We start from the raw sequence: 13,441 nt of genomic DNA, 5'->3' as shown, positions 1-13,441 counted from the left end.
CCAGGGTACTAAGTTCATAGGAAGAGGCCTTCTAGACTTTCCCATAGACCAGAGAATCTCATTGGCTGGGGGCATGAGAGAAGACACTTTCCATGGCAGGCCCATGATTATTAACAACATAACTAGGGAGATGCTCCTGGCACCCTTCTACTGTCATTCCATTCCTGATGTGTACCTATTCTCTCCAGTATCAGGTGAACATGCCTGCTATATTAGGTGCTGTGGTGCTATAGCAGTCTTGCTTGTGAGCTTCCTATAGGCACCTAGTTAGTTAAACTGTGCAGACAGACTGCTGGACTTGATGGGCTCTGATTTGATCCAGCATGGTTTACGTGTGTTCTTAACCAAGGATTCAGTTCAAGGCCCTGTTTGTCACCAACAACCTTTGTCACATGTATCTGCAGGACCACCTTCCCTACCATGACTTCACCCCTCTGAGCAAAGACTTCTACAGCTGTTGTCCTGCAACTGAGGAAGATTGGCAACTGATCATGTACATGAATTCTCAATGATGACCACCTTATGAATAGAGGGGTCACTGTTTTACATATTAATTTTATCCACCAGCATGAGTCTCAGCAAGAACAGTGGGCTGTAAATAAGTGAATAAAAAGAGAAGACATCTAAGAATGCTATTCTGCTTGTAGCCCAAGGTTGAGAACATTTAACAGTAGGCCATAAGTATCTTTGAGCTGCAACTAACTGAGGTGCTACGCTACTACAACGTTGCTAAATTGCTCAGAGGAATTTAAAAAGCAGTTGGGGAAAATAATTGGGGCAATTTTAAAATAATATTCATGTTGTATATTGAACGGCTTCCACCCTCTGAGTCTTCAAGCATAATGACTATGAAGCTGCCAGTGCCACAAGGCTTCCACGGAATACTGCACAAAGCTGACAGATATAAGAGCATAATGAACCATTTCAAGAGACTAAATTAATGTATCAGGAAAGTACAAACCCAATGACAGTAACTAATTGTACCCACTAATAATAACACCAGAGTGCACTGGCATGAGTTGGGGTACACAATCCCATGTTCCTCAGTCTCCGTTTCATTAAAACTTGATAGAGAAAAAAGGTGTGCTGTTTTTCACACCTAATACTCATTGTGGTCTTGTTCATGTTAAAAAAAAACACTTGCTAGATCTGGTGCAATGGAGAAAGGGATAATGGGTGTTGGATGTCAATTTAACACAGTAGCAAACACTTAGAAGAACAAATCTGTTTTTCTTTTTGCTTTAGTTTTCTGACATTTTCCTTATACATGAACTATGTTCATGTGGATTTTTGCACCTGGAAATTAGTTGCCCTTTATACTTCAGAGATGCCACTTTTAGCTGATTCTTCCCTATTTCTAACATTCTCTTTTACTGGAGGAAAAGTCTATTGTGCATGTTATGATTAGAAATACGGCAGAGGGAACAGATCTGTAACATTACCAGCCTGAAGAAATTAGGCTGATGTCATCAGCAAGCAGGGTAGAATCAAGTACAGTACACAAAACGTTGTTTTGCATGACAAAGAGTAAATATGCATGGAGTACACTGCAGTATTTTTTTTGCCATTAAGTCACATTTGACTTATGGTAATCCCTGGTGGGATATTCAAGGAAAGAGAATTTCAGAAGTGGTTTGCCGCTGCCTGCCTCTGCATTATGACCCTGATATTCCTTGAAGGGCTCCCATCCAAATGTTTGCCATTGTGGACCCTGTTTATCTTTGGAGATCTGACAAGATCAGGGTAGCCTGGGTTATCCAAATCAGGGCAAGTACACCAGTAGTATATTAATTAAAATGCCCTACTACTGTATGGGCACATTTCAGACTGCACTTTGATCTCTCTAATACAGAAAGGATCATGAATTAAAAAATAAGAAAAAGAAGCAACTGGTCAGAGACCCATGAAAAGTGAGCTCATTTTTTATAAAAATTGAGAAGTTCCAAATCAAGTTGTTCAGAAGAATTTGGGCCCTTGCTTGGGCTCATAACACATGAAATACCCTCAAGCTGCAACTATTGATCCATCAAGGTCTGCATTGTCTAGTCCAGTGGTGGCGAACCTTTGGCACTCCAGATGTTATGGACTACAATTCCCATCAGCCCCTGCCAGCATGGCCATGCTGGAAGGGGCAGGTGGGAATTGTAGTCCATAACATCTGGAGTGCCAAAGGTTCACCACCACAGGTCTAGTCTGACTGGCAGTTGCACTCCAGTATCTCCATCAGTGAGCTTTGTAAAATCAATTACTACCCGATCCTTTTAACTGGAGATGCAGGAAGAGACCTTTAGCATGCAAAGCAGATCCTTCCACTGAATTATGCCCCCCTCCCCTGGCCCCCACTCTATGAAAAGTAAGGATTTTTTTAAAGGAAAGTCAAAAATTTAGATGAGAAACAGAAGGATCACTATTATGACAAATGCAACAAAGCAAAGGTATTAAATGTTGGAAGACATGTAGGGAATGTCAAACTAGTGCAAACTTGTAGCAGTTTAATTAGTGTAAAAATGTATGAGTGTGTGTAAGGGCAGAGTCAAATCAGTTACCACAGGAGTTACTGCAGAATAAACCCAGATACAATTATTTGGGGAAATATATATAAAATGGCTTGTCTTCTCTAGTAAAAACTTTTTTACAACTCTGGAATGCCATGTGTATAAAACTGACAGATAGAAGGTATCCCAAGATCTCATACAGCAAACTAAAACACAGCCTTTACATTCATTGGAAGTTTTACAACAGCAGAAACATGGATTTTGCAATATATCTTTGGAACAAGTATTTCTCCTGTCTGACTAAGAAAATTTTTCATAGTAACTTTTCAACTGTCCCATATGTGAAAGAAAACCCTGAGCTTTAATCCTAGACACCTGTGAGGCTGCAAGTTGCAGAATGGGCTGAATGCACAGAACTGCAGAAGTCGGCTCACAGAAAGGATAGTTTCTTCCTCCTCATCTTTTGCAGCCCTCACCCCCACTACCCTCCAAAAGCTTCTTCTGCAGAAATCCTCCTTGCATTATCTTTAATTTGTATAAGAGCCACTTTGGATCTAATCCACTGCATCTTTCAGAGGAACACATACACAGCGTATGATTTGTTATTTATTATTTTTTTATATTCCTCCTTTTCCTGCAGCTGAAGGCAACTTTAAATAAGAACATTGATTTCTCTGCAGGGCTCCAATGCAAAAAGCTCTGGCTAAAATAAGTCACACGTGCTCATTCAAGCATTTCCATTACTCTCACAGAATACAGCTTAAATCACAGCAATCTGAGAGCCGCATTCACTCCTGCTACCCAGAGCCATTCCCCAAGGATTGTGAACCTATAGTCTTTCCCCTGCTATGTAAAGACCATGTCAAGCATGGGGCTAGCCAGGGGTCTGCAACCTGCGGCTCTCCAGATGTTCATGAACTACAATCCCCATCAGCCCATGGCCAATTGGCCATGCTGGCAGGGGCTGATGGGAATTGTAGTTCATGGACATCTGGAGAGCCATAGGCTGCAGACCCCTGGGCTAGGCAAAAGTCTGTTACAGAGCAACAGAAGACTTTCATACTTCACAGAAAGGCACCAGTCACCCAGACAACTATGTGGCAGGATCTGGTCAGCAGAGCTGGTCTGATGGTAGAGGTGGGGGGAGTATATGATGTCGAGGAAGAACTGCTAGGACTCCTAATTACTGCAGCTATGACTGAAGGTAAGATGCCAATCCAACCAACTCCTTCCTGTTTTCTCCTCTCCTCTGGGAGGCTTCCTCATATTTATACATCAATCGCTGCAGCCCCTCCCACGGCCTTGGAGTACTGAATGCAGTCTGTTAACCAAGGATATGACTCTGCTATTAAGCCTGTAATAGATTAATTATGCCAACTAGCGACAAAGATTTAAACAAAACGCACCTGTGAAGGCGTACTTGTTAATTCCATCTTTTCTTGGGATTTCTCCTTAGCTAGTCTTGCAGCTTCTTTAAATTCCTGAAACTTTTCTGCAAACTGAACGCAAAGATTACATAAATTACACACTACATTCAAAAAATTCTACTGATCGCTCTGTTCTTAATATTTTGGCCAAAGAAAACACAGTTGTGCCAGGACATTCTTATCTTCGACAGAGACTTACAACGTGAAACCAACAGTAGAGACAACTTCTGAAAATCCTTCCTGAAGTGACAGAGCTTCTGCCATCATTCTGTTTGCAAACTGCAATCCAGACGCTCTGGATTATGAATGGCTGATAAGAAAGTGGACCAACCTGTTACACCCTGATTTGATTTAATGGAGTAGGTTAGCTTTTCAGTGGTTTGCTTAATGGCTTTGTTTTGGTATCTGTAGCACATCTCTGGAGAGACAGCATACACATTTTCAAAATCAATGTACAAAAGATATGTTTTTGTCCACTTTATTTGCACCCTTTCATTTTTTCAACAGGGACCCCAAAATAAAGCTTACATCATTTTATTCTCCATTTAAATGTCACATACAGACACACCATGAAGTAGGTGAGGCTGAGATGGGTGACTGGTTCAAGGTCACCCAGCAAGTTTCCATGGAAGAGCAAGAATGCAATCTTGTGTCCTCTGGGTCCTAGTCCAATGACCACACCATACAATTGCTGTGACATTTTTGTTATTTACTTTGTAGATAAAAATCACGTATAAGACTTAGACATAGTACACTAGTTAAACAGAACCAGAGCTTGTGGTATTAGGAGCCAACCTTATGCTTGATCAAGGGGAGGCTGCCTGCTGTTCAAGGTATGATCAAATGCTGCTGGTTTTCTGAGCTACTGATAGGATAGGATGGGTTTCTAACGCCAGGCAGGACACTGAGAGAACTTGAAAGTTGTGAAAACTTGTATCCTGTGAGTCCAACAAGATTCTTCTTCATCCTCCCTACACTAGTAATCAACTCTCAAGCACAAGTTACTAATCATTTACTAATCATTTACAAGTTACTAATCAAGTTACTTATCATTTATTTAGAGCAATGTCTTCCCCCTGATAATTTTTCCTAATACTGTATTGCAATCTCAGGTGAATGGTCTTTCCCTTCTGAGTATGCATTGTAATTTGCCAGCGCAGTCATTTTGGCTTTCCAATTTTCAGCTCTTGACTCGTACTTCCTTTTCCACCTGTTAGTGTTGCCTGGGTATTGATATGGCTTCACAAAACCAACTACTGCAGTGATTCTGACAGAATTTCAGGTACAGAGTCTTTGGAATTCAAATTCTATAGCTTAGGTCAACTGCATAACTCCCTAGGATAGCTGCACATTCAAGAAACTGCCCACATAGAAATCAAACACATCACTTGGCTACATTTCCAACATTCAGAGGCTTGTCCGTGTATTTAATATTTCTTAAATGTTTTTGTGTCATTTAGCAGCAAACACTGGTCAGCTGGTGCTCTTTAATGATAAGACCGTATACCTAACCAAATATTCAGCATCCTTTTCATGGATCTGATCTGCTAATTAAGGGTGTGTAATAAGGGTCTTATTTTCTCTCCTATGTAGCCAGTTTGGATCTTCTGTCCTCAGTCAGTTTCATTCATAGGACCACACTGGAAATAGTACAGAAGTGGAGCTACATCCTTCACCAAAGAACAGGAGGGAGAGTTTACATCTACTGGTAATAGGGAGTTTGCCACCGCTGACACAGCAATGTTTGCACAAGGACAAATTTTCAAACTCTTTACAATAAAGAACAATTGTTTTCCTTTGTAGAGTTAAAGGACAGATTTTAGCTATCAATTTCTGCTACAGGGGAGAATTTTTTCATCCAGAAATCAGACAACCAGCGATAAACTTTCAAAGCGTATCTTAAGAACATAAGAACATAAGAACAAGCCAGCTGGATCAGACCAGAGTCCATCTAGTCCAGCTCTCTGCTACTCGCAGTGGCCCACCAGGTGCCTTTGGGAGTTCACATGTAGGATGTGAAAGCAATGGCCTTCTGCGGCTGTTGCTCCCGAGCACCTGGACTGTTAAGGCATTTGCAATCTCAGATCAAAGAGGATCAAGATTGGTAGCCATAAATCGACTTCTCCTCCATAAATCTGTCCAAGCCCCTTTTAAAGCTATCCAGGTTAGTGGCCATCACCACCTCCTGTGGCAGCATATTCCAAACACCAATCACACGTTGCGTGAAGAAGTGTTTCCTTTTATTAGTTCTAATTCTTCCCCCCAGCATTTTCAATGAATGCCCCCTGGTTCTAGTATTGTGAGAAAGAGAGAAAAATTTCTCTCTGTCAACATTTTCTACCCCATGCATAATTTTATAGACTTCAATCATATCCCCTCAGACGTCTCCTCTCCAAACTAAAGAGTCCCAAACGCTGCAGCCTTTCCCTCATAAAGGAAGGTGCTCCAGTCCCTCAATCATCCTCGTTGCCCTTTCTCTGCACTTTTCTTTCTCTTCAATATCCTTTTTGAGATGTGGTGACCAGAACTGAACACAGTACTCCAAGTGTGGTCGCACCACTGCTTCTTTATATAAGGAGCATGACAATCTTGGCAGTTTTATTATCAATTCCTTTCCTGATTATCCCCAGCATAGAGTTTGCCTTTTTCACAGCTGCCATACATTGAGTTGACATTCCCATGGAACTATCAATTAAGACGCCCAAATCCCTTTCCTGGTCTGTGACTGATAGCACTGACCCCTGTAGCGTGTATGTGAAGTTTGGATTTTTTGCCCCTATGTGCATCACTTTGCATTTTGATACATTGAACTGCATTTGCCATTTCTTAGCCCACTCACCTAATTTATCAAGGTCCGCTTGGAGCTCTTCGCAATCCTTTGTGGTTCTCACCACCCTACATAATTTGGTATCATCTGCAAACTTGGCCACCACGTTACCCACCCCTACTTCCAGGTCATTTATGAATAGGTTAAAGAGCACTGGTCCCAATACGGATCCTTGGGGGACACCACTCCCCACATCTCTCCATTGTGAGAATTTCCCATTTACACCCACTCTTTGCTTCCTGTTTCTCAACCAGGTTTTAATCCATAGGAGGACTTCCCCTCTTATTCCTTCATTGCTGAGTTTTCTCAATAGTCTCTGGTGAGGAACTTTGTCAAAAGCCTTTTGGAAATCCAAGTAGACAATGTCCACTGGTTCCCCCTTATCCACATGCCTATTTACATCCTCAAAGAACTCTAGTAAGTTTGTAAGACAGGATTTGCCTCTGCAAAAGCCATGCTGACTCTTTCTCAGCAGGTCTTGCTTTTGTACATGTTTTATAATTTTATCTTTAATGACAGATTCTACTAATTTACCAGGAACAGATGTCAAACTGACTGGCCTGTAATTTCCCGGGTCCCCCCTAGATCCTTTCTTAAAGATTGGTGTGACATTGGCCATCTTCCAGTCTTCAGGGATGGAGCCTGATTTCAAGGATAAGTTGCATATTAAAGTGAGAACATCAGCAATTTCATGCTTGAGCTCTTTAAGAACTCTTGGGTGAATGCAATCTGGGCCAGGGGATTTGGTAGCATTTAGTTTATCAATGGCTGCTAGAACTTCTTCCTTGTCTACCACTATCTTCGTTAGTTCCTCGGATTCGCCTCCTAAGAAGCTTGGTTCAGGTGCAGGAATTTTCCTCACCTCCTCTTGGGTGAAGACAGATGCAAAGAATTCATTCAGCTTTTCTGCAATCTCCCTTGTCTTTATGGTTGTTGTGTAGCCCCGCATATTGAATTCTGTGCCTGGAGAGGAATGGTTTTGGAAAATTCTGGAGCTCTAGGCTAAAACTGGCATACATTGCCTCCCCTGAAGGAGAGTATCATACTACTATGCTTGATCCAAGGGGAAGGGAGAGTGGTTTTCCTGACAGGGTGGGTTTGTTTGTGGGGTGAGGGGAGGGGAAGTATTATATTTTCTGCATTACACCAGGGTAGACCCGGGATCATACATACCGGGTCCATTTTATCCCGGTTTCTCCCTTCGCATGGCTGTCCAGGAACTGAGTTAAAACCGGGATGAAGTACTCCAGTTTCTTTTGCACAAGCCCGGTTTATTTGAATTTACAACGGGCGTGGGGGGTGCTCCCTTCACTGCCTGGCCATCTGCCTCGGCTTCTTCCCTTGTTCCTGCTTGGCTCCCCCCACCACACCACATACCACCCCTGCCACTAATCCAAGAGCAGGAGGAAGAGGAGGAGGAAGAAGGCAATATCCTGCCCCTCTGTCATGAATCAACCCCTAGGTACTTACCAGGACACAGAGGACTCTGAGGCACAACCTGAGGATACAGTGCAGTCAGAGTTGGCTGCTCCTGGGGAAGGTCAGGCAGCAGAGCCAATCCCCAGTCCTTCCCTGCCTGATGACATACAGTTGGAGGCGCCTGCAGATCCTTCTAAGAAACCCAATGATTAGCCAGCTGTGCATAGGAGGCAGAAGCAGAGGCTGCTACTGCAGAAGAACAGAAGGAGGAGTGCTCGTTTGGAAGCAAGGAGATTAGAAGTCTCTGCATCTGATGAGAACTAACACCTTGCAGAATCCCAGTCCCCTGAACAAGGCTCTCTATATAAGCCTTGCTGTTAGCTTGCTTCTGCCTGGGTGTAACAAGTATGTTACCTGTCGCCACTGTGTGCCTGGTTCTGCATTGATTCCTAACCTGCCCCTCGGTTCTCCTTGACCTATTGGACTGTGACCTGACTATTCCTTGCTTACCACCTGCCTTGACACATTGGACTGCGACCTGACTATGCCTTGCTTACCACTTGCCTTGACCTATTGGACTGTGACCTGACTATCTCTTGCCTACTGCCTGCCTTGACCCATTGGACTGCGACCTGACCATGCTTGTGCTTGCTGCCTGCTTTGTCCTTCAGGGTCAGACCCGGCCAGACTTCTGCCTGCTAGCAGCCCACCCTCCAGTGGGATGATGCCCAGCTCGCTGTTCACTGAGATGGAGAGAAACGGGGGCGGCGGCAGTGCAGGAGGGGATGGCGGTGGTGAGACCCTGGACAACCAGCAAGCCCTGCAGCTCACCAAGATCTTGGGCAGGCAAGGTTGTAAAAGCAAATAAACAGTCAAGACGCCAGTGCGGGGGGAGAAGACCATGACGTCAGAAGGGAAGACTAGGGAGGCGGGCACGGGGCACTGAAAGCAGGCAGTGAGGTGGGAAAAATACTGGCCCAGATCCCACGGTGTTTGCATGGTACTGGGATCAGTGCTGGATATTTGAAAAGAATTGCCAATTTGGCGATTTTTTTAAATCCCAGGACAAGGGAAATGCTGTGGAGCAGACCTGAATTAGGACCAGGAACCATGCAAAAATCTTGCACAAACCGGGATAATTCACTGTCCCATCCTGGGATATTTGGACCAGGCAGAAAATGCCCTAGTTTCATTTATAATGTATCTTTTTCCTCAGTAGGGAACCAAAGAAACTTACGGTATTGTCTTTTTTTCATTTTACCTTAACAACTCTGTGAAGCAGGGTAGGGGCTGAACATGCATGATTGACCAAGGTCTCCCAGCAATCTTCCACAGCAGAGCGCGGATTCAAACATTTTTATTTATTTTTTTATTTTTTTATTTTTTTATTTTTTGTTTTTATTTATTTATTTATTTATTAATTATTGGTTTTATATACCGCCCCTCCCCCGAAGGGCTCTGGGCGGTGAACAACACAATAAAACAATAGTTACAATAAAACCACATTAAAACATATGTCCCCCAGATCCCAGTCTGACACTCCTAACCACTACACCCCATTAGCAAATGTTATGCTAGCATTCTATTCATGCAAAAAACAAACAAACCAGCTAACACCCCATTTAGGAAGCATGATATATGCAATCATTATTGTGCAAATTGGGCAAAAAGTGGGTTTTCATTGAGTATACAAGTTTTCATTCATATGAGCAGTGGAAGCTATACCCACCTGAAAAATGTATGCAAGAAAGTAAACTATTCAAACAATACAGCAGCTAAGCATATTGTGTTTCCCAAATATGCTGCTAGTGAGATGCAGCTTTGTGAGAATGGAACACTACTGCAGAATCTGAGAGGGCTTAGGATAAGCAATTGATTATGGAATCTGCATTGGTTCAGGCCTAAAACACAAGAACACTTTCCCCACCTTGATCTGTAATGATAGCCAAGACTGTATGAGAGCACCTTCACACTAGCACAATTTCTGCACAAACAGCCACTTGCTGCCCAATTATTCAGGTGTTTCCTTCCATAGAAAGTTCCCTATGTTCAAACCCAAACAGTTTTCAGAAATTTTAAAGGACTCTGAATTTCAGCTAAACAAGCTGGTATATGGCCAGCAGTCTGAGCATATTTTAGCAGTTGTGATAATATTTCAAATAGACTGAAAACCAGTTTCAAGCAGTTAGAATGAGGTGCATCAACAACAGAAAAAAATCAGTCCATTTAAAGAACAGATTTAAGTGTGATGACTTATGTGGCATTATTCCTCCCAAACCCTCAAATTAACCTGCTTTTGCTGATGTACTGAAGGAATACAATAGAAATTTCAGGAATTGCTTAGAGATTCTTTGAATTGTGGGCCACTTCTTGTTCCTTAACAACATACCGTAAAACATTTCAGGACCATTTTTAGAGATTCCAATGAAACCCCTAAACAGTCAAAGTTGCATGTTTCCGGTACTTACTTTTGAAAGATGATGTTCGGACGAAAATCCCAAGCCATACACAGTATTTGCTCTGCTATCTGCCCACTGGCCAAACTTCTGTGATGTTTTTGTGAATGTCATGTTGGGCGTGATGGTACTATTTATTATTGCCTATCAAAAAGGAGTTATAGAATGAGCTTAGTAAAACAGTCAGTCCATTGTGAAATTCAGTTACCTAGCTAAAGAACCAAACCTTAAGCATCCAGCAGCATTTCAAAGTGAAATGAAAGATAATCATCCCTAACATGTGACATCTTGTGTCCAAGAACACACCAAAATAGTAAGTGGGGAGATGGGTGTGATAGACTGCTGTCTGGAAAGAAGACTCAGATACTACATAAACATACGGTCTAACAGAATAACATTCTGAAAATAAACACAAAAACATTTTCTTCAAAGCAATTTTTGTACATCACATTACAGAATACATTACAGGATCCTAATTTTTTGCCTGATCTACCAAAGGGAACAACACTGTACAACAGAATATGAAACATACACTGTTCAATCTATGAAAGAATAGCCCGCAGAATTGTGACTATTCAAAAAATGACTTGTTTAAATGTAAGAACGAATAACTTTTCCCAAGTATTTTTTAATCACAGTAGCAAGTGGGCATTAAAAAATAGATGCAAAAGGAAAAAGCAGGGGTTTTTTTACAGCTTAAGAAACCATCAGTATTCAGTGAGAAGAAAGAAGTATCTGTTCAAGACAGGCATTCTGAAACAAAAGCGTTAACAGACCTGTGCAACTGATACAGAGATGTTATAAAAGGATACCCACTCACAGTGTGCAGAGCACCTATCTCCTAATCAGCTCAAGTGATACTTCCTGAAACTTCAGTCAACCCTAGATGAGGAATAAAAGGTTGGGGCTAAAGGAATTGGCAGTAGAACAAGAAAAAAAAAAGGTTGCACTTACCTGTAACTATTGTTCATCAAGTGGTCTTCTCTGCAGGCACACATGGCAGGCACATGTTCAAGTCTGCTACAGAGAAGAGTGGCAAGCTTTTCTCTGCATTCCTGCATCTCCAGAGTGCTCCCTCCCCCTCGAGCCAAAGATGGGAGACTTTCCCGCCAAAATGGTCACAAGGGTGGAGGGGAAGGAAGCAATCCTTTATGTTTTCAAACCACCATCACAGACCAACTCCTCATTACTTGCAAGTGAACCCATACAGTTAAGTTCCAGAGTGGTGAAGGAGTAGTTCTCTGTGTGGAAGGAAGGAGGGATGTGTGCCTGTACCGAAGACCACTCAACAAACAGTTACAGGCACATGCAACATTGTTTTCCACCTTCATGGTCTTATGTGCGGTTCCACATGGGAAAGTAGCAAACTAACAACCTTGGAGGTGGGATGAGACTGTCACTGAAAAACAGACCATGTAAAATAGAAACAGACAACACTGTTTTGTTTCCATGATTACTTAAACAGGCTCTGTAACACTGCTCTCCCAACAGTTGCATCGCATCTGGAGTCTACATCGATGGTGCAGTGCCGGATAAATGACGATGGACGGACTGGGCCACGTCGCTGCCCGGCAGATGTCTCTGATATCCACATGCACGGTAAAAGCAGTTGATGAACCCTGGGCCTTGGTGGAATGAGCACACACAGTAATGGGACACTCTATTTGGGCCACAGCATAAGCTCTGTGGATAGCCTTGGTCACCCATTTGGACAGGGTATGGCCAGCAGAACAAACAAATAGGTGTCAATCTAATCTAAAAAAAGTTGTTCTTTCTAAATAAAACAAAAGTATAATTGGGTCAGTGGAGCACAATAAATTTATTCAGTTCAACAGAAGTGCTCTACACACACCTAAGCAATGTAGTTTTCTTCACATCAGATGAGGGTTGGGGGAAAAATACAGGCAGGACTATGCTCCGGCACAAATGAAATGCTGACACAACTTTAGGAGATGTTCCATGCTAGAGTAAAGCATGGCCTGATCCGAGTGAAATTTGGTAAATGGTGGGTGATACATCAAAGCCTGTAAGTCCCCAACCTTGATTGCTAACGTAATGGCACCTAAGAACACAACCTTGTGGGACAGGTCAGCTAAGTCACATGATGTCAATGGTTTCAATGGTTTGCTGATGAGGTATGAGAATACCAGGGAAAGGCTCCACTGAGGGATCGGATAGAGATTAGCTAGGGCTAGGCCCTAACTCTTGTGATACGGTTTAGAAAAAAAAAAGACTCAAAACTCAAAATGATATGCAGAAATGGTCCTGGGCCATTCTCTGAAGGGTTGGAAACCAATGTCTCCTGTTCCATGCTGGTGCAAGCAGAATGCAGGATGACTAATCTGCTTGTAATTTGGCCACCACATTGGGGAGAGGAGGAAATGGAGAAAACACATACAGAAACATTCCCTGCTATGTGAACTGAAACGTAACTCCAAGGTAGCCCTGACCTACTCCTGCCCAGCAGCAGAATGGAATTTGAGGGGGTTCTTGGGGGGGGGCATAATCAGTGTCTTTCAACACCAGAAAAGAGAAATGTGTGAAACGGGGGTTCTTTTGCTGGTCATCTGAATCATGTACAAAATAGGCTTTTTATCCCTCCCCCCTTTTGCTTTGATGGGTAAAATGAGCCCCAAAGAAGGGAACTTCTCCCTGCATGAGAATATATACAGTGCTATCTTCATTTTAGATGTCAAAAAGTATTTGCAGCTCCAAGTGTTTTCTTTTCCATGGAAAACAGGTCCAAATGGCTCTTTGGGTGTTAAAGGTTGCTGACCCATCCTAGTGAAACTCTGGGTATGCTAGAACTTGTGTATT

General features: G+C 42.6%; 1 protein-coding gene across 2 annotated transcripts in view; it reads right to left on the bottom strand.

Moving 5' to 3' along the window:
- Nucleotides 1–13,441, bottom strand: part of HOMER1 (homer scaffold protein 1) — a 102,819-nt gene that overhangs the window by 50,430 nt on the left and 38,948 nt on the right. For both annotated transcript variants that reach the window (XM_048503195.1, XM_048503193.1), the window contains 2 exons: nt 10,637–10,768; nt 3,902–3,994 (listed from right to left, as the gene is read on the bottom strand). In XM_048503195.1, the coding sequence (XP_048359152.1) occupies nt 3,902–3,994; nt 10,637–10,768 (225 nt within the window). The remainder of the gene's footprint in view (nt 1–3,901; nt 3,995–10,636; nt 10,769–13,441) is intronic.

Source organism: Sphaerodactylus townsendi, linkage group LG07 (genome assembly GCF_021028975.2).
Source record: "Sphaerodactylus townsendi isolate TG3544 linkage group LG07, MPM_Stown_v2.3, whole genome shotgun sequence".
Taxonomy (NCBI): Eukaryota; Metazoa; Chordata; class Lepidosauria; order Squamata; family Sphaerodactylidae; genus Sphaerodactylus; species Sphaerodactylus townsendi.
The sequence above is the reverse complement of the archived record's forward strand: the minus strand, read 5'-3'. Positions and strand labels throughout refer to the sequence as shown.